The sequence below is a fragment of the Emys orbicularis genome, chromosome 2 (genome assembly GCF_028017835.1).
Source record: "Emys orbicularis isolate rEmyOrb1 chromosome 2, rEmyOrb1.hap1, whole genome shotgun sequence".
NCBI lineage: Eukaryota > Metazoa > Chordata > Testudines > Emydidae > Emys > Emys orbicularis.
Genome location: NC_088684.1, coordinates 43617608 through 43639823, shown reverse-complemented (window position 1 = coordinate 43639823; position 22216 = coordinate 43617608). Strand labels below are relative to the sequence as shown.

Here is a 22216-nt window from a genome sequence, read left to right as displayed (position 1 = left end):
CTGCTCTTAAAGCAACCAAGTATCTTCCATTTGGTAAGTGGAGAGGGCACAAGGTCTGAATCTAATGTGGAACTTCGTGTAAGTCAAATTCTCCGTTGCCCTGTACCTTGTATGCTGACTGCAGAATAGGGAGGCAGTATGGCTAATGGATAAATAACTTGCTTGGGCCTCAGGAGACCTGGCTTGTATTCCTGGTTCTGCCACTGGCCTGATGGGTGACACTGAGTAAGTCATTTTGCCTTTCTGTACCTCAATTTCCCCATCTGTAAAATGGGGATAATTCTTCTTTGAGAGGAGATTTGACATCTGTGGAAGAAAAAAAAATGTATAAGGGTGAAGTATTACTATATAAAATGCTACCAAATCAGAATGATACACTAGTGAGAATGAATACATAAAGGTAAGTGACTGTACAAGGTGCAGGATCATGGACAATCTAGCCTTGTGTGTGAGACTTGTATTGCACATGTGTGTATTCATTGTCTCTCTTTGACTAACCATAAGTAGCCCTCTTGCACAGAATGTTAAATAACAGTATGTTATGCTTGATCATGTATCTTGTGCAGGGGAAGCAACCTCTTGTAAAAAGAGTACAGAGTTATTAAACTGAATTAATAATTGGGTACCTTATTTTGCTTTTAGAGAGGGTTTATAATCAATTTCATCAGCTAAAACTACCTCAATCTATGGTAAGAAAGGGATTCCAGTTTCAAGAATTCCAGTCCATTCTGTGAAAGCACTCTGCTTTCTCCCCCCGCTCCTCCAGTGGAAATCATAAGTAGTTTTTTTATTTGTTTGTTTTAAAGACTGCTGGGATGCTAAGGAAGGGAAATAGTGCTCTAAAAGGTGCCACCTCTAATTTAGGGAATTGAGGAAGAACTGATGCTACCTAACTAAGAATCTTCTCTCTGAGGTCTCCTCTGCTATCTTTATTATGGAATCAAGCAGTATTTTTACTGTTTGAGTTTGTGGCAAACCTTGTTTTCTTGGCATGACCTAACAGTGAAAGTAATGTGACAGTAACAAGAAAATCAACTCTACAGAAAAGTCATTGGAGAAACAAGTACATTCCTGCTAAGAAAGGAGTTGTGGTTATTCAGGAAATTATGTTCAACTCGTGTGCAAATATACAGAAGGCCAGGGAGTGTTCATTTTGCACCTCTGTACCTCCCTAATTCACAGCACTTCTTGATTTACAGAACTTGCTAAGCCAGTTTTCACTGTTGTGAATGCCTTTAGGGTGGAATGAATAAAGCTTGCATGACTATTCCTAGATCAGTCTCCAGAAGACTCATCCTCCTTTCCCTCAAGATCAGGCGTGCAGAAGCCATTAAATGGCAAGTAAACAGAGGATATAATTGGAGCGAGAATAGCTGTCTTTCTTCTTTCTCGGCTTAGTGGGAGGCGGACTGTCTTAATGAGGAATATATATTGAAGGATAAATAGTCTAATACCCTGAAGAAAGTACTCCTGTTCTGTTGTCATTGCTCTGTTGTGAATCTGTGTGTGTGTGTGTGTGTGTGTGTGTATATATATATATATATATATATATATATATATATTTTTTTTAATGAAACATAAATTGGAACATGCTGAACAGAATCTGGATAGTAAAGTGGCAAAAGTAGTCTCTCTCTATCAGGAAGGCTGTAAAAAGCTCTACATGGAACACAACTATAACTCAGCGCTCAGAAAGGTTTTCATCTTAACTTAATCCTCTCACCCATGTAAATTATCTATTATTCATATTTATTGTTGTGGTGCCTAGGGATCACCCAGGATTAGGGCCCCATAGTGCTAGTCAGTCTTTTTCATTTGGCTTAAAATGTTAGATGTCCAAGTCTAGATTGGTGATCCAATTAATTGGTGACAGGTGACATGGAATGGACAGCAGAGACCGTGCCAACTGAAATAATTTTGGGGTCCTGTGCACTATGGGAATGGAGTGGGGGGGTGAGACCTGAGTGGAGTTGTGACCTGGTATGTGGAGTCAGTGCCACTCAGGTTTGGCCTGGCTGCCCCTCTCTCAGGGAGGGAGCAGCTGGGCCAAATTTGAGGGAGTGGTGGTGTGATCTAGTGTGCAGAGTTGCAGCTCCTCTCATTTCTCCTCTTTCCCCCCCCCCCCCCCCCCCAGTGATTGGTGGGGCCCCTGTGCTTGTGCCCAGAGAGAACATTGGGTAATCTGGGCCTGGGCAGATGTACCTCTAGAAGATGATTGTGTGAGAGACATTGGTGAGGCATTTCATAGTTGGATGTCTGTTTCTGCAGTCATAGATAGGGTCTGTCACTGTTCATGGAGAAGGTCGGTACATCTGCCATATGATATGTGGGAGAGGTTCAAAGTGGACCATGTTTCTGTGGAAGTGAAAAGGGAGGTGTTTTGGGGGAGGGTTGTTTTTTTTGTTTTTGTTTTTTGGGTCACTGGCATCTTTCCACCTTGCTTGCCATTAGTTTTTGGGGAAACCCTAAGTCTTCAGGCTCTTGCACTGCAAGCCAAAAAGGTTTTCTGGAAGTTAAGTTGGAATCTCGGTATATTAATTAGGTCTTTGTGTATTGAAAGATCCTTGTTCCCTCAAATGTAATGGCTTGTCTGAAGAACTATCATGTTGAGACAATTTTGGGTGGGTGGATATGTGCCAGGATTGAAAGCCATGGGGGATAAGCTAAATGAAAAGGGAAGGGAGAAAGGGAATGGGAGGAGGGAGGCCATATGGGTCAAGTGTGGAGTGAGACTGAGGGAGGGCGGTGGTAGGGAAAGAAACTATCTGTACAAATGGTAGAGTGATTGAAGTGACTCTCCCTCAAAGCTACAGAAGGAGTTGATGATACAGCTGAGAAGTAAAATTCAGGAGTTCTTGGCTCCCAGTCTTGTACTTACACAATACAACACCTATCTTTTGCCTCTCACTCTAGTTGGAATATAAATGTACCTATGCTTGGGTTGTAAACACATCCTGTATCTACACAGGTATTATTCGTAGGATTTAATTATTTTGGACTTCTTTCCTTGGCTACACTTGCAAGTTACAGCGCTGTAAAGCCTCCCCCAGCGCTGTAACTCACTCCCCGTCCACACTGGCAGGGCACTTGCAGCGCTGTATCTCCCTGGGTACACCGCTGCAGGTACTCCACATCTCCGAGAGGAATAACAGCTGCAGCGGAGTGGCTACTATGACTCAGGGGTGTGAGTGTAAACGCTTGCAGCGCTGTACTAATCACCTTGTCAAGTGGCCAATCCTCTCCATTGTTGTGACCGGCTGCAGGAATGCGGAAGTGCCGGTTTCAAAGCTTGTACCACAGAGAAAAGCAAACAGATTGCAGCTTGCGTTGAGTGAGTGAATGAATGAGCAGGGGGCCTGGAGTTCGGAACTTGCAAAATAGAGAGCTGACTTGCTCCAAAAAGCACTCTTTCTCCCCCCACACTCCCTGTCACAATCCACCCCACCCCCGTTTTGAAAAGCACGTTGCAGCCATATGAATGCTGGGATAGCTGCCCATAATGCACCGCTCCCAACACAGTTGCAAATGTTACAAGTGTGGCCACACCACTGCGCTGGCAGCTGTCAGTGTGGACAGACTGCAGCGCTTTTCCCTACTCAGCTGCACGAAGACAGGTTTACCTCACAGCGCTGTACAGCTGCAAGTGTAGCCAAGGCCCGCAGTGAGAAGTCTTAAAACTTTCTTTAAACATCCTCTTCCTCTTCTCTACTATGGAAATAGACTATTTCTGTATAACAGTCTGAGAGAAACTAGCCGAATTCACAACATGAAATTATACTTTTTGACTTATTCTTTATTTAAAAAAAAATTACCGTTTACAAAGTCTTCCCCTCAAAACATTAAAAAACTTTTTCTAAAGTAAAAGAAAACAATGCTTGGAAATCACTGCTACATGCAAACAGTCATCCACGCTTTGCTGGCTACATCAGAATCTGTTTTTATCCAGAGCAAGTTTTTGTTGATTTGTTGTGTTTTGTTTTGTTTTGTTTCTTATGTGCACAGTGATCCATTTCTCTCTTACCCAGGGTTGTAAAAAAACTGCTCTCAGGTAAGAAGCAGCAAAAATGAGAGCAATCCCAATTACTCCCACTAGTGTTGACCACCTTTTTCTCTCAACTCCTGTTAATACAAATAAAATGCGTAATTTAGCTAAACTAATTCCTTGTGTCTCAACGCTTGGTGACAAAGGCTGTGTTGGCATTTGGAATATTTCCTAAAACAATGTTTGTTTCAACTAAAAAAGCCACTTTTGATTTTTTTTTGTTCCCCCCCCCCCCCCCGCTTTCTTACATTTTTACTCTCCCCCAGTCTGTGGGGGTCGGGGGGGGGGGGGGGGGCTTGCTTTGTTCACACTTTAAGTGGAAAGAATTAGTGATTTTTTTTTTTCTTTCTCTGTTTGAGGAGGGATGGTAGTATAGATAGGAAACAATCCTGAAGTTAGGCCTAGTACTACTAGGTAACGGTATGTGGCATGAAGTGAGGTGAGGAATTCTAGAATAAAGAAATATTGGCGATAACTCTCTTAAACTGATTTAAAAAAAAAAAAAGCCTTCCCCAAATAATATAATAAATTGGACACTTGGATAGAAAAAAGTCTAGAAAAATATGTTGAATAGAGCTAGCTTGAAAAAAGTGAGTATATTCAATGAGAATATTAGTTAAAAAATTAATGAAAAATACTCTTCATGAGTGTGGGTTTTTATATTCCTATTTTAACAAATTTCAGTTTCTTTCAAGTTGTAGTGGTCAAGGCCTCGCTTAATCAGAGCCATAACTTCAACTGATGTGGAGATATTGAAATGTCTTGTATATTGTTTTGTATCGCTGATTGTAGATCAGACTATGGACAAGCAACAAAAAACACTCTCTTAATAGAGTTAAGCCCTGCATTTCTGTGCCAGCTCCACAGCACTTCCTAAGGGATTGTCTTCACTGCAGAGTTCACTCGAGTTGTAACCTGAGTGTTGTCCCTTACTCAAGTCCCATCTGCACACACACACCCTTAATGCAAGTGTGGTGATACAGTTAACTCGAGTGGCTGACCCACCAGGAGGTGTAAGCTAAAGCCTGAGTGAACATAACTCAATCAACAAGGAGTCTGGTGGCACCTTAAAGACTAACAGATTTATTTGGGCATAAGCTTTCGTGGGTAAAAACCTCACTTCTTCGGATGCATACCCCCTGATACATAACTCAATTGCTAACGCAATCACTCTGCAGCTGAAGTGTTATTTGCAGGAGACTTTCTGTCTGTGTAGGATCACCACATTCCCAAACAAAGGTATTGATGCTAACAGAAGCTTTTTTCCAGAGGCGTAGAGAGCGCCCTCCGACCGGAGGGGGCCCCGCAAGGAAGGGGGCCCCTAAAAGTGGCAAAAAAAATGTAAGGAGCCCCGCCCGGACATATGTTCGGAGGGGGCCACGTTCTTTGTTGCTACGGCCCTGCTTTTTTCCGTTAATATAGCTGCACCTACACCTGCGATTATATCAGCATAGCTATGTCATTTAGGGGTGTGTTTTACTTTTTGTTTTTGTTTCACATTCCTGACGTATGTAAGTGTAGACCTAGCTGCCTCTTACCTGAGAGAAGCTAATTTGAGAGGCATTCACTTGAGTTAATTCTGCAGTGAAGACATAGCCTAATCCGTTTCTGGTACCTCTCTTGAATGTCTGTGCCTTCCTTTAGATCAGTGGCTCTCAACTCTCCAGACTGCTGTACCTCTTTCAGGAGTCTGATTTCTCTTGCGTACCCCTAAGTTACACCTCACTTAAAAACTACTTGCTCACAAAATCAGACCTAAAAATACAAAAGTGTCAGCACGCTATTACTGAAAAATTGCTTACTTTCTCATTTTAACATATAATTATAAAATAAATAATTGGAATATAAATATTGTACTTACTTGTTTATACTGCTCTATATGCTATGCACTGAAATGTAATTGTATGAAATTTTAGTTTGTACTGACTTTGCTAGTGCTTTTTATGTAGCCTGTTGTAAAACTAGACAAATAACTAGATGAGTTTGATGTACCCCCTGGAAGACTTCTGTGTAACCCCAGGGGTACCCCTGGTTGAGAACCACTGCTTTAGATAAGGGATACATTTTTCCTGTATCCTATAAAGCTAAAAATATGGAAGAATTTCCTAAAGAGCTTTACATAAAGCATCATAACTAGCTTTCAAAAGTGGGACTGAAGCAAGACCACCTTTCCCCAACTCTTTCTAAAAATCCTTACCCAACAGGACGAAATTTGATCCATTTTAAAGAACTTTGGAGTCTGATGTAATGAAGAAAAATAACATAGTAAGTACAATTGAAATGACCATGTGAACATGGTGGTATTTGCCACTCAAACTTAAACCAGTCTCTGAAGACGGAAAGGTAGCTAGTAAATCCACTAGATATCAATCCAAAACAAACCATTTCTGCTAGTTCCTCCCATCCAGAGGGTTTATCTTCACCTTTCCCTTTGACTTCTTTCCAAATGGAAGAAGGAGTTAGGGTAGTCAGTGTTTTACCAGGATGATGTGCCATTAACAATTAGCCTTTCTATACTTCAGTATTGGGTTAGCAATCTTTTTTTTTTTTTTTAATTTATTTATTTTATTTAATTTTGTGCAAGTAGGTAAAATTGGAGAAGGTGCCATTTCTAAAGTTTCTGAATTGTATCCAAGTAGGAAGTGATATGCTAGTTCCAAGGAGTGGAGCAAATTGTGAGAGGTGCCATGTAATCTATATTAGGAAGTACTAAGCAACCTCTTTTAGTTTTTATGAGCTTCTAGTCATTGTTTTAATTTGCCTTTTCCCTTCCCACAGAAAGAAAGGTTTTAATCCATGTGGAGCATTTATGGTGGGGGTACAATTACTATGGTGAGATTTAAGAGATGACTCCAATCTATTCTGAATGCAAGAAGGTCTTTGACTTTCATTAAATTCTGTCAAATAACTTACACTTTTTGTGGAAGCTCTTTTAGCATCTCTGCTGTGCTGTCACCAAATGCTTCCTAAAATGACCTTGTATTCTGGTAGGTGACAGTGGTTGGGGGAGGGTGTTTGAACTGTGAAGATAACTAAATCATGAACAAGAACACAGATTTACTATTTTAAGTGTAAATTGACTGTCAGTGATACCATGGAAAGCTTGGTGATCCATGTACGGGGTGGGGAATTCTCTGTTCAATTATAAATTCATTTACTCAATGTCTGTTGACTTAACTTTAATTTACAGATTTAAATCTTGAAAAGAGCAGTCCAGCATGGCGTTTTGGAGCATCTCAAGTGGAAGATATGGGCAATATTATTTTAACACTAATTTCTGAAGTATACAGTAAGCAACAGTAGTAAACTTGGGTTTAGCTTTTTACTTTATTTCTCCAGAATGTTGGGGAGAGAAATAATTTCTGCCGTGTTTTGTAGATCACAGATTTGCAGATCCAGAAAGAGTGAACTATAAATTTGAAAGTGGTACCTGGTAAGTGGAGTGAGTGTGTGTGGGTGTTTTTACAACTAAGGCATAAGTACAAAACCTGACCTACACTTAAAATTTCTGTACTTGGCTACACTTGCAAGTGGTCTTTGTATTTTTTAATGTGTCTTCTATTTTGCTGGGAAGCTGCTTTAAAAAAAAAAAATTAATAGGTTGCTTAACTGAGATGAGGGGTTGTAAAACAGAACTATATGCTGAGTATCCTATGCTGGACTTGCACGGTATTGGTTAAGAGCTGCTACTATCTCCAGAATTGTGGTGTTAATTATCACTGATGATGGTGAGCACACTATCCTATTAAACAAAGATAAATAAGTTCTTGTTAATAACCCTATTGACTTTGGCTTTGTTTCAAGTGATAGGGGAAAAAATATTTGCTCAATGTAACAATGGCATGCAAATGTATCTTCATGTGTCCAAGACAGTATGAAAAGCAATGTAGAATTTTTCTAATAAATTATAAATATTAGTGTCTTTTTAAATATGTTTAGTAATGACAACACAGTTTATGCAATTGCAATGGTACCAATTATGATGCAAACTTCTTAATCTCACTCATCTCTTTTTAGCATCTAAGATTCTTCTCAATGGTATTGCTAAATGCTTTCTAAGCAGTGCCTGCAACAGAGATTAGTGTCAGAATTGGTCTTAGTTAGAATCTTCATGAATGATCTCGAAGAAGGAGTAAACAGTGTGGTCATAATAATCACAGATGCTACTAGTATTTGCAGCTCTTTCTAGCTCAGTAAAGCAAGGGAAATACTATGATCTAAAAAGATCATAAATATTGGCAGAAAATAATGAGATTCATCTGGTAAAATCTATTTAATAGGAGGGAGAAATCTGGACTGTAACAATGAAATCTGGGAATGAGAGTGGGCAGCAAGTTAGATAGGAGTTTGCAATGGAATACAAGAGTGAAAGAACAACAAAGAGTCCGGTGGCATCTTAAAGACTAACAGATTTATTTGGGCATAAGCTTTAATGGGTAAAAAACCCACTTCTTGCATCTAAAGAAGTGGGTGTTTACCCACAAAAGCTTATGCCCAAATAAATCTGTTAGTCTTTAAGGTGCCACCGGACTCCTTGTTGTGTTTTGTGGATACAGACTAACATGACTACCCCCTGATGCTTGAAGAGTGAAAGAGTTAATGCAATGTTGAGCAATCTGTATAGAGGCATATTCTTAGAAGGGTTAAGCATTTTGTATTCTGAAATATCAGAAACTTTGTGCTCTTCCTATAGACTCCTGCTCATCTTTTAGTCTGTAAGATGGAATTTCCTCTGTACGCGTCAACTTTAAATGAGTCCAGTAAATGGTTGAAATGGACTCCACAGATCAAAACAGTCTATTCACAAAATCAAAATTCTACCTATTTGAGAGTCTATAAAATGCGTCTGCCTTGATTGCTGCTGTGTAACACTTGACTCAAATAGTTGCTTGGATGTGATGCACAGGATGTTACTCACTAACACGAGGTTTATTGCTGGGTCCCAGTCACCTGACATGGGCCAGGGTTTCAAAAAGTTAATTTAACACCCTGTTGCATGATTCAGATGAGTATCCTCTTAACTCAATAGATACCAGAGTTATTGACTTGCAGCTGTAACTTCTATAGGATCATCTTCCTATAAATATGTATGTTCTTTACATCAGGGGGAGATGGGGTGAGAGAAAGAAGAGTGACCATGTTCAGGAGGCTAATTTCCCATAATGAAACATCTCATCCAAAGCTAAGCTACATGATGCAATTCCCAAGCTAGCAGCACAACTGTCCATGACTCCTCCAGGAAGCTAAATAAGAGCCATGGCAACTGGATTTTTTTTTTGTCATATCCAGTCAATTATGCAGAGCACAATTGATGGACTTTATATTCTGTACATTCACTGCTGTAGAATTTGCTGCAAAATCAGTCCTTTGCTGCAGAACTGTGCTCTAGTAAAATAAACTTTCTTTTAACTGTACTTTCTAGTCGTTTTGATTATGAGCCAAACTTCCCAACATGAACAGCATGTAAACAATGCAGTGCTGCCTGCCTTAAAGGTGGGAGGACAAGTAAATCTCTAGCCTTAATGCAAAGGTAGCCTTAAAAAGGTAAAGAAATGGAAGCCAGTTGGTAGGGCTGAAAGTCCATCACTGACTTATTTCCTGAAAGTCACGTTGATCACATAACCTTAGATTGGCTTTTGCATCTTGTTTTTTGGGGGGGGCCTTTGAGGAGGAAAAAGAGATGATGCTCTTGACCAATTTATAGCTGCCCTGGGTGTTGCAGACTCCCTGCTGATTACTATCCAGCTGTCTGGGGCTGGGTCAGTCGCTGAGCCACCATTGTGACCTCTAGCCACAACATCGGGTGTGGCTGAACAACATGTGAGCTAGCATGATAGTGGCCTGAGCATGGGACTTGAATTCTAAGCTCTTTGGGCAGGAACTGTCTTTGTTCGGTTTGTACAGTGCTGAGCTCAGTGGGGTCCTGGCTCATGACAAGGGCCCCCAGGCACTACCACAATATAAATAATAATCCCCATGCAGACACTAACTTCCTCTGTGGTCCTGAACAAGTGGGATATCCTCTGTTTTAATTTTCTCATCTTTTCCCATTTTTCAGTACTTCTGCAGTGGACGGTGTGATTTAATTTGTTAGCTCGGGTAGAGAACAGCATAAAAGCAAAGCATTGGGCTGGGGTGGGGAGCACCTGGAAAAAACACCTACAACTGTAATGGAGATGAGACACTGGGGAGCAAAAGAGACAGACCAAGAGGGGGAAGTGGGAAATAGACTGCTTAATTAGTCCATGTGTTCTGTGTTTCTGCCAACAAAGAATAGGTGTAAATGTGAAAGAATGAGAGGAAAAGGCGGGGGGGCGGGGAGAGTAGAGAATAGTAAACCGAAATGAGGGAAAATGTCACTGGGATGGATGGAATGAGACCGATAAGGGAAAACACGCTTATGACTCTTAAATTTGCAATCTTCCCAACTGTGTGAACAACCTCAGTCCTTGTTTGATAAAAGTTGAACATGAGTTTAATTTATTCAGAAGCTTACAGTTCTGCTTGCCGTCTGTGTGGTAGATATTGAGGATGGGCAAACTTCAGTGTGTGTTTGTGCTTTATCTGAAGCAGCAAGATGGAACTTGTAGATGATAATACCATAATCAGAGCAAGAGGCTTACCGTGGCAGTCATCTGACCAGGACATCGCAAGATTCTTCAAAGGCCTAAATATTGCCAAGTTAGTTACCAGCAATATATACGTTTATGACTTTGCAAAACGGAAATGGTGCTTGCTCTGCTTCAATGATTCACTCTTGTCTCCTTTTTCCTTGCCTTGACTCTTTAAGGGGAGGTGCTGCACTTTGTCTCAATGTACAAGGAAGGAGGAATGGGGAAGCTCTCGTCAGGTTTGTAAGTGAAGAGCATAGAGAGTTAGCACTACAAAGACACAAGCACCACATGGGGAATCGGTACATTGAGGTATGCTGCAGCAATGGTTGTGGGGTTTTTTTGTTTTTGTTTTTGTTTTAATCTCTTTGATAGGACTACAAATACCATGCCACATATAACTGATTTTTCCCCTTCTTTCCCTAGGTGTACAAGGCAACAGGTGAAGATTTCCTTAAAATTGCAGGAGGTAATCCACTTTTTCTTTTGTGGGTGGAGATGGGATTCAGTTCCAATAAACACCTGTAACTTAGTTTCAAATTATAAAGTGCTTCTATTGAATGTGATCTCTGAATTGGCTCATAGAATGCATAGGTAGTTGTGCTGAGATTGCTACCTACTCTGCTGATCATTACTGTCTTACAATTTATGCTGTTCTTTCCCTCACCCCCACCTTTATTGTGATTCATCAATATGCATAAAAACTGTAAGGTCTCTGGTGCAGGGACTGTCTTCATTCTGTGTATACAGTGCTTGGCAATGGGGCTCTGATCCCCGAGGAGCTACTGTGACATAAATAAATTCAATATGTTCTCTTCCTTTCAAGGAGTCAGTCAATTAAGGATCTTACCAGACTTGTTCCTGAATTTCATTTGCTACATAATTTTCCTGGGGCCATGGCTTCCATGTAATCAATTATAGAAAAACATAACCTGGATTCTTTCAGAACAGTGATGTAACTCTGTTCTACTTGTTCTCTATTGTTGTATACAAATCTCTGTGTGAAAGCAAATGAGTTTCAAAATATAAATGCTAACTATTAGGGATGGGTGAAACTGGTTTTTATTAAACAACTCAAACTTTTCCTGTATCCTAAAATGATCTTCCTTCCAAGGGAAAGTTGATCACCAAACACTGGAAGGGTGCAAAAGTGTTTTGTAAACCCTCACACCATCTTCTCTCTCAACTCCTCTCTCTCCCAACTGGTCTTAGCCAAGGGGGTTGGATAAGGCTCAACAAGCTGCCACCCACATCTCTGTTGTTGGGTCTCATTCTCAGGTGCCAGACAGGCTTGGTATAGGAATGACCTGCTTCCCTGTTCTCTGCAGGCTGCAGTAACCTAGTACTTAGAAGCAGCAGATACCAATACTCTGAAACTTTTTAAAGGCTCCCTAGAAGGGGAATGTGTGGCTGAGAGGGTTGGTAATGGAGTGTAGCGGTGCCTTTGACTTCTAGGGGTATGGCTAAACTAGAAGAGGTATGTGTGATTGGCATGTGTGTCTCTTCTAAAGTTTGGCTTTAAACATCTTTCTCCTCCCTTTTTTAATCCTGGTCTAGACATAAAGTAGGTCACTAGATGGACCCAATTTACAATCTGTTTCCTGATGGACACTAGGAAACAGATTGTAAATTGGGTCCATTTTCTGGAAAACAGCCACTGTTGGCAACTCCAGTAGAGACAAAGGACTGAGTAGGCATGAAAACTGACTCACCTGAACCTTGGTGACGGTCCCTGGGAGGCAGTGCAGATACACTTGTGCTGCTGCTGGATCTGCACTTCTATGGCTATAGAACTAGGTTGAACTTGGGTCTACATGGTGGTCAGTCTGGCATAAACACATAGGCGCACACATCCCTAAAATTGGATATGTCAGTGGTTTGCCCAGTGGCCCTCTTCTCCCCAATCCTAGAGGTAGAGGATGGGATTTTCAAAGGCACCTAAATGCTATGGACTCTCAGTGGGGCTTGTGATCCTTAGTTACTTAGGTACTTACGAAAACTCCACCCACAAAGTGTTTGTTTTTAATATGATTGACGAGCAATGGCAAACAGATGGATCTTGCATTTCACCCTGTGAAGATAAGGTTTGTGGCTCTCTGTCCGTGCAGCAAAGTATCATACCAGCTATTCTGAGGTTGACTGGGGGGTGTTGTACAATCTATGACTTGCTTATTTCATAGCTCACTCTGGAGAGCTGACGTGTCTTGGGAAGAGAGAACCAACTTTTGGGATAAGAATACAAACTGACATCCTCCCAACTGGCTGTAGATAGGATGCCTTGGATCACTTTACTGATTTTACTGTGGTATTACATTGGAAATGTAAGCAATGCTGATAGACTCCCATCTAGTTACTGAAGGCAAAACTGGCAAGCTTCTAAAGGTGACAATTGTATCAAGGTGGAGCCAAACTCCTGAACCTTCCTAAATGCACTTTTTTGCTGGTAGTTCCCAGGCCATTGTCTGGGGTAGTTTGGTGTCTGAAACAACATTTCAGAAATATGTATTTAAAAGTAAGGCTTGGAATTCACCAGAAAAGCCATTCCAGCAGCATCTGTGCTACTATGTGAGAGACTAGTGTTTGCTGACTGGGCATAGACTCAATGTTGTAAATGCAGCCTACTTTCCCCCTTGGGTGAGGGTGAATCTCTCATTTAAGCAATCAAAGGAGCAGCATTCTAGGCTTCAAAGAGAGGCGTGTCCCATATGATGACACTTCTGGCTTTCCAGGTGGCTTTTGAGTGGGGAGAAACAATGTGAATTTCAGTTCTATACCCTAGGTGCAAACAATCCATACAGAGAGGGAGTTGCTGTCTTTTACGTGTCTGTGGTGTCTCAACTTGGATTTTGTTGTTTTGTTAAAGGTACTTCCAATGAAGCAGCTCAGTTTTTATCGAAAGAAAACCAGGTGATTGTCCGGATGCGAGGTCTTCCTTTCAATGCAACGACAGAAGAAGTACTGACGTTTTTTGGCCAGCACTGCCCAGTAACAGGAGGAAAGGAAGGAATCCTGTTTGTCACATACCCTGACAACAGGCCAACGGGAGATGCCTTTGTGTTGTTTGCTTGTGAGGAATATGCACAAAATGCACTAAAAAAACATAAGGACTTGCTGGGTAAAAGGTACATTGAACTCTTCAGGAGCACGGCAGCAGAGGTTCAGCAGGTAGGGTGAAAGCTTCCAAATATCTTGGGCTCTTCTAATCAAAGAACCAGTCAGGAGGACACAGTGGTTGGCGTGTGGTTGAGGTCTTGAGGAATTGCTTTGTATCTTGTTGTGGGAGGAGAGTTGTTTGACCTCAAAGTGTGGACAAGGTCAGAAAATGTACCTTGTGAAGCCTTTCGTAATCAAGAGTTCTGATCCCTGTTTGTATGCATAGTCAATCTGCTCACTCTAGTGACTGTGTTTTTATTTAAACTGCCTTCTCCTCCCCCCTTCCCCCCCTCCCCCCGCTAGCTATGCAGGTGGCATAATTAAGAGACTATCAACAGGACCACTTACTAAGTTCTGACCAGTCATACCTGGGCAAGCCTATTGCACATGCAGGGTTTGCACAGGCCCAGTGGAAGGCCTCATTTGGCTTGCAGAACCTTTACTGGAGGGGATGCAGATGGCGGCACTCAGGCTGATTTCAGGGGGCTGGCAATTACAAGAACAACTTCTAAATTAAGTACACTTGATCTGGAATCATTGGGACACACAAGTAGAGCTTCACAATCCCACTTTTCATCTCTTGAGTTGACCTGCATTTGAAGACCACTAGGTGTCTAACAAATCATGTAAAGTATCATCAGAAGGCTGAGATCCTCTGCTTTCCAGTGGTATATAACATTAATTAGTAGTCCTGGGAAATTTAACCTGGAGTTGACTAAATTCTAGAAAACAAACCACCACCAACCAAAAAAACCCCCTTGTTTTCTGAGTTCAAATTTTCCATCTTAGTTGCTTAACGTTAACTTCTGTCTAATGATGACTCTCTGGTTAGAGGCCTGGTCACTGTAACTTATTGCAAGTTGCGTGGTTCAGTTTGGCCGCGTAGCAGCACGTATTTGTTTCGGCTGCTACCATGCTGCCTAAGGTATTAGTGCATTCTAGGAAAATCTGGACAACTGTCCTTGGCAGAGCAATCCCTAAAGTAAAAGAAGGAATATTGTGTTTTCTGTTACCAAAAGTGGTGGAGATTCAGCTCCCCATCCTGTCCCTGGTTGGGGTAAAAGTAGTCCCACACAGCTCTCCCTCTTTATCTTATACTGTGAGAGCTCTCTCTCTGTTTCGGTCTGCTTTAATCTCTTCAGCAAGACAGATTGTGAGGACAACAGTAGAAGGGGGCAATGCATTTTGGGATATCTTGCCACATAAAGACCTGCAAGGAAATAGGATCAGTTAAACCAGTTACAGAAACTGAGAGTCCTCTCCATGCTGCAAACAGTATGTTGAACTGGCTACCAGCAGTCAATCATGTGCCAGTCTTGGTCAAGGAGACTTGTTACACTTCCTACCACTGCACTAGCACACATGCTGCTCAGTTGATTGGTATTAACAGTGGAAATGCTAGTGTAGCCTGACCCTTGTCATTTCTGGCATCTTGTCACACACACAAGTTTTGAGCTAACCTGGATTTTTCATAGATCTGGAGTTTGACTCTTTCTATAGAGCCTTATCTGTTTGCACTGACAAAAACATGCATAATATTGCTGTATGCATAGAAGTTTTACATAGATGTGATCAAAGGAAATGATTGAATATTCACATAACTGTTAGGCAGGGCTCTTACTGTTTAAACTAGAAACAATAAATCTAAAATGTAACATGATCTTTTTGGCCAAATATAATTACTTTTAGCTGACAGATGGTGTTGCTACGTGGGCTACTTCAGTCATTAAAATAACTAAATGGTGGCTTACACTGTACCGTAGCACATGAAACAAAAATCTTCTTCTAGTTTCAGGACTCTTCTCTTCCTCCACCTTGACAGTGTAGTCTTGTGTCCTGGTTAACAGCTGCCGCTTTTGTCATCTAGGTTGGATGCCTTTTATTGGAAACAACTCTTCTATGACCATATAAAGTGCTTTGGGGGGATCCTACAGGATGAAAAGTATTATGTAAATGTAATATACATAATTCGGAAGTTGCTGCTCTGATACATTTTCTGGTATGGAGCACTGCAACTTGCAGTCTGATCAAAAAGAAACCAAGATGACATTTTCAAATAAAGCCACCCAAAGACTTCAGACTTATTCAGAACTTATTAATTCAAGCTGTATTTTTATCCTTGATTAAAAGCCTAGTGCTTAGATGACTTACCTTCTAAGTATTGCACAAGTTGACAGAATTTTTGTAAATTATAATCTACATTCCGTTCAGTAGAACAAGCTTGAGGTCTCACCATTTCTTTGTTTCTGGTTTTGTGCAGGTGCTGAATAGGTACTCTTCTACACCTCTCGTTCCCCTTGCAGCACCGCCTATCCTTCCCGTGTTACCTCAGCAATTCATGCCTCCGACCAATGTCAGAGACTGCATACGTCTGCGTGGTCTTCCCTATGCTGCCATTATAGAGGACATTTTGGAATTCTTGGGGGAGTTTTCTGCAGATATTCGGACCCATGGGGTTCACATGGTATTAAATCACCAGGTAGTTAGACAACAGGAGAATGCAAGTCATGGTTGCTAGTGTGCTACCCACCACATGATCCCCTGGGTTGATTACTAGTGGAATAGTAGGAAAGCAGCCTTGATAAAGCCCCTAAATGCACAAAGGGGAGACAGCTACTGATTCTGTCCTCCAGGAGTGTAATGGAAATAATCAATAGTCTTTCACAGAACCTAGCTGCTTCAAGGCATTATATCTTTTAATACTGGACCCAGTGTAGCAAACAAATTGCTAACAGGATCAACCGAAAACTTGGTATGGTTATCCGTAAATGTATGTAGAATTATTTCCATTGTCTGTAAATAGGTAACTCATGTTGCACATGGGGGTTTTGAAAGCAGGATGTGTTGGGCTCTATATGGTGAAACATACAACATCACACCTAAAAAGATTAAAAACGTTTCCTCTCTTTTTCTTGATGATGATAGATGAGGTAGTGGGGGTGAGGAATCTGTTTTTGTGGGGTTGTGATTAAAAAACAAACCAACAACAAAAACCTTTTAGACTCTCCAGCCAAAAAGTCTTGTCTATAGTTTGTTTGACTAATGGTAGGGGTTTCTTTTGTGGGGGTTTTAATTTTGTTTTGTTTTGGGGGTTTTTTTTTTGGGTGCCCAACTTAAAAAGCCTTTAAAAGGGACTCATTAAGAGGATGGGTATTCAGCATTTTCTGAAACCAGTCCTTTTTAAGGCTTCTTAAATTGGGCACCAAAATCATTAGAGCCAGGGGCCAAGGGTTGTAAGAGAGTCTCTGCCTCATTTTAATATGGCCCAATACATTAATTTCAAAGACTTAGTTACTTGAATGTGATGCAGAAAATGTCAAGTAAATTCAAAGATTTTAATAATGTGTTTTATGTCCAGAAGATAGACACTACATTAATTAATCTCTCACAACCTGCCAAAATCTCTTTTAAGAGGATTATAAAGGCAAAAACAACAAGGAGTCTGGTGGCACCTTAAAGACTAACAGATTTATTTGGGCATAAGCTTTCGTGGGTAAAAACCTCACTTCTTCGGATGCATAGAGTGAAAGTTACAGATGCAGGCATTATACACTGGTTCTCCACTTGCGAAGTAACTCCCTGCTCTCCATGTGTCAGTATATAATGCCTGCATCTGTAACTTTCACTCTATGCATCCGAAGAAGTGAGGTTTTTACCCACGAAAGCTTATGCCCAAATAAATCTGTTAGTCTTTAAGGTGCCACCAGACTCCTTGTTGTTTTTGTAGATACAGACTAACACAGCTACCCCCTGATACTTGACACCATATAAAGGCAAGTTGATGTTTGTAACTTAGTGAAAAAGCATAACTGTCACACACTTATTTAACATCTGTCGGGGCACACACAAAGGGACAAGCATGTGTGTTGCTATTTATTTGGTGATTTTGTTATATAGGGTAAACAATGTGATACTCTCTAGGCTTGGAAGAATTAATTTGTTTTTTTAGTTTAGATGGATAATGTCAATGTTCATTTTTAAGCATTATTTTTATCTATTTAAATTTTCACAGTTGTGGGAAATTATGGGTGGGGTCAGAAGTTCAGAGGGTATCAGGTAATTAATGATAGTCAATACTGAGATTCAAAAACTTAAAGCTTTATAACTGCTAAAACACAATTATCAATATCACAGGTCAAAACATATTAAGTAAATATCCCTAAATCAAATGTTAAATTCTCAAGCAGCATTTTTCTTAATTTGCTGGTCTATAAATTTCTATCATAGTGATAGAAATATTTTTGGTTGGTTTGTATGTGTGTGGTGAAATAAACATTTACCAGTAAAAATCTAATGCTTCCAAGCCTACCTATATAACTGGATTTCTGAAAAAAATATTGCCTCTCTTCCCTGGGATTACAGATTAAACTGTTCCATTTACCCAACCAAAATATACAAATTGATACTTAATTTCATTCTTATACTTCACAGATCTTTAATCTCGTATCAAAATCCTTAGGCTTGGTCTACACTAACCCCCCAAATCGAACTAAGGTACGCAACTTCAGCTACGTGAATAACGTAGCTGAAGTTCGAAGTACCTCAGTTCGATCTTACCTCGGTCCACACGCGGCAGGCAGGCTCCCCCATAGACTCCGCGGTACTCCTTTCGCCGAGCAGGAGTACCGCAGTCGACGGCGAGCACTTCCGGGTTCGACTTATCGCGTCCAGACAAGACGCGATAAGTCGAACCCAGAAGTTCGATTGCCAGCCGCCGAACTAGCGGCTGGGTATAGACGTACCCTTAGAAACCTGATAGCTGACCACTCTGAACTAGCAATCTCTTAAACTAGCAATTGTCCCTCAGGGAGGGCTAGTTCCCATTCTCCCATAGCTTGTGATATGGGTATGGTTAAAATTTTGCCACGGTTGCTTTTAGTAAAAGTCACGAAGGGATCGTGGACAATAAGCAGAAATTCATGGAAGCCCACAGCGCCGCCCAGAGGATTCAGGGGGCCTGGGGCAAAGCAATTTCGGGGGCCCCTTCCATAAAAAAAAAAAGTTGCAATACTATAGAATACTATATTCTCGTGGGGGCCCCTGTGGGGCTTGGGGCAGATTGCCCCACTTGCCCCCCCCAGGCGGCCCTGGAAGCCCATGACCTGTCTGTGACTTTTACTAAAAATAATGAGGGGGGACTGATTTGGGCGGGAGGGGTGTGTGTGTGTGTGTGTGTGTGTGTGAACCTGAGCCCTGCTGTGGGAGGTGGGGAGGGTTTAGTACTCACTGCCCCAGCGGCTGACAGCTCCATGGCTCGAGCTTGAGAGTTCCAGGTCCCCCCTGTCACCTGCAGTGGCTTGGCACTTCAGGAGCCAGCGGCTCTGCACTCTGGGGGCCCCAGCCGCAGGGCTGAAGCGGAAAATGTCACGGAGGTCTCTGAAAGTCACAGAATCCATGACCTAATTTATCCTTAGAGATGGGGTTAATGACCTGTTTGACTTAATCCATGAAGGCCTGGTTTACTCTAGACAATTAAGTCAATTTAAATCCATGCTCTCTGAGCAGCATAGTTAAGCCAACCTAACCACCCATTGTTGACCGTTCTAGGTTAACAGAACAATTCTTCTGTTGGCCTACCTACCACTTTTCAGGAAGGTGGATTATCTACACTGATGGGACAACCCCTCCCATTGGTGTAGGTAGTGTCTGTCTATGCTGAAGTGCTGCAGTGGCACAGTTGTGCCACTGTAGCATTTCAAGTGCAGACAAACCCTAAGTAAAGAACGGATATTAGACAACATGACTTTTATCTGAAGCTTGTTCCTTCAATCTGTCTCACGTGTTCAAACTGTCTTGTAAATTACTCTGGACATGAACCATAATCTGTTATGATGACACCACATACACTATCCATGCTCAAATTATCTTGGACTGACGTTTTGCCTTACTTGTCCCATTCTCTTTGGTTTTCTTCCTGGCCTGTGAAACTCTTAAAGCGCACTAAACTTGGTGCTCTACTAACAGAAGAAGACAGTCCTTGCACCAAGGCTTTTATAGTCCACTTCAGACACTGACAGTACAGTCTAGATATGCGAGACACACGTTCCAAACTTGAACCACTCGCTCTGTGGTGAGTGGCGTCACAAAAGTGTAAGGTTTTTAAGGAAGGATGTAATTGTGCAAATGGCAGCCATCTTTTCAATGACTGAAACCTGGGTCTTTTATCACTCCAGTACAGACCTCTACCACTTGGGCTCAAGGATTAACTAAATTGGCTGGACTGCCAATTCCAAGACTAATTTTTAAATGTCCAGAGATGGTCCAGGAATAAATTAAAAGCATAATAAACACAGCTTGAGTGCCTGTGTGGGGAAAATGTTGGTGAAGAGATCTGCTGTCTTGCCATCTGTTGCTCTCCTTGTGTCCAACGCAGCATGTAGTGGTAGACAGGAATCCTGCCACAACTGCCGCGTGGGAGCAGATCTCCTGCTCCATTGTAAGGATTTGTCTGTGCATCATCTATTCAGGAATACTCCAGTTTTAGACAAGAGCTTGAGTGAGCTTAGCTGCCTTAGTGACCCCCTCTGCGGGGGAGAGAGAAAGTTCTTTATTGCAGTACAGCCTGTGGTTATGACCATGGTCCATCTCCACTCTTCCTACATATGGCAGAGATAAGCTCTGCGTTGGGCCTGAATTCCCTCCTGTTCAACCTCCCCAAATCCTAACCCCTGCATAACTGAGCTGCACCAGTTCATTACATGTTGGGCTGGCTACACCTGGTTGGCATTTTCCTCTTGCAGAACCTTCCGTCTGAGGAGTTGAGAGCTTCACCAGTGCTGGTGAATTCAACTGCACAATACCCATGTTAAGGGTAGCTGATCACCCCGATTATACTGATGGAGTATTGAAGGGGACAGAGGAGATTAAACTTCTTGTCCAAAGTCACTGGTGGTGTCTATCTCTTGGTATGCTCATATGTTGTAAAGGTCCACGTCTTGTAAGCTTGACCATTTGCAGTTTAAAAGCAGCAGTAGCTTGCAAAGGCACATATATACTTGCCTCTGCCTCAGTAAGTAACAGACACTGGCTATGTTTAGGAAAAGCTTTTCATGATGTAGATTAAAAGGTTTTTTTGCAGTGTTGGAGCCTTGTTGGCCCCAGGATATTAGAGAGACAGAAGTTGGTCCAATAAAAGATATTACCTCACCCACCTCATTTCTCGAATAGATTAAAGGCTTCATTCAAAACTGCTGCCACAGTGCACATGTGAGAGGGTAAAGATTTTGTCATGCTTGAATTGTATGGGAGCCTTGTGGAATAATGTTAGCGTTTAAATGGTCAAGCTAAGCACTGAGATTAATCAGTGGCTCACAAACTTGAATACAGTCACCCCTTTGCTGTCGTCGTTGTTGCTTTTTGTCTCCAGGACCCTGTTCCTCTTTATATAAGGAAATGTGCTCTCTGAACAGAGGACTAAAGTTCCTAGGGCTTGTCTACTCTAGAAAGTGTTTTGGTGGTGGTGGTTTTTTTGTTTCCTTCCAGTGTAACCTAGGGCATGCATTTAAACCAATAATTCTACAACTATAAACCATCCCATGTTGCACCCTCCTCCCCATGTGGGCACTCTTATTCTGGTATAAGAATGGCTTTTGGGGTTCAGCTTAAGTCCCTTCCCAAGCAACATAAGCTTAAATGGAAAAAAGGCTTACACTGGGATAAGAGGTCTTCTAAACTCTTATTTTTACCGAAGCTATACTTGGAGCTAACGTGTGGCATTTTTATTCTCTCTATTCTGAGCCATAAAAATAGTCAGGCTATACTATAGATAACAGCTTTACTTAAATATTCAAAACAAATAATAGTAGAAGGCTGACAAATATTGATGTAATGTACAGTGGGCAGACCATGGGCCCAGGCAGTAGTGAGAATTTAAGTGTATCAGAACTGTTGATTGGTACAGGAGTTGGGGTGGTAATGGTCAAATAGTCTTTGTAAAAGATGCTGCTAACATTGCAAGTGACTCCTGTTTTGGTACCACATGAGTATTTACATTGGAACTATAGATTTGCTCTTGTTCCTTTTCTTGGTTTTTCAGGGCCGTCCATCAGGAGATGCCTTTATCCAGATGAAATCTGCAGACCGAGCATTTTTGGCTGCACAGAAGTGTCATAAGAAAACCATGAAGGACAGATACATTGAAGTCTTTCAGTGTTCTGCAGAGGAGATGAACTTTGTATTAATGGGGGGCACTTTAAATCGAAATGGCTTGTCCCCACCACCATGTAAGTTACCATGTAAGTTTTGCATGGTTCTTGGCGCTACTCTTCGCTGTGTGCTGGTAGGTGTTGGAGCTTCTTTCTCTTCCCAGTTCTTTGTACGGTATATTAAATGGGGGTGGAATTGCAAGGCTTTTCAATCTGAAATCAGCAGTAGCCTGTGATCATTTTTCTTTTGGTTGTGGATTACTATT

The 22216-nt window shown here is 41.5% G+C and overlaps 1 protein-coding gene across 3 annotated transcripts in view; it reads left to right on the top strand.

The window, feature by feature from the left end:
- The window catches only part of ESRP1 (epithelial splicing regulatory protein 1), a 58200-nt gene that overhangs the window by 11358 nt on the left and 24626 nt on the right, over positions 1-22216 (top strand). For 2 of the 3 annotated variants that reach the window (XM_065398950.1, XM_065398951.1), the window contains exons 5-12: positions 7233-7331; positions 7421-7475; positions 10613-10723; positions 10833-10965; positions 11080-11122; positions 13517-13818; positions 16067-16285; positions 21842-22040. In XM_065398950.1, the coding sequence (XP_065255022.1) occupies positions 7233-7331; positions 7421-7475; positions 10613-10723; positions 10833-10965; positions 11080-11122; positions 13517-13818; positions 16067-16285; positions 21842-22040 (1161 nt within the window). The remainder of the gene's footprint in view (positions 1-7232; positions 7332-7420; positions 7476-10612; positions 10724-10832; positions 10966-11079; positions 11123-13516; positions 13819-16066; positions 16286-21841; positions 22041-22216) is intronic. The other variant, XM_065398949.1, reaches the window with a different exon arrangement.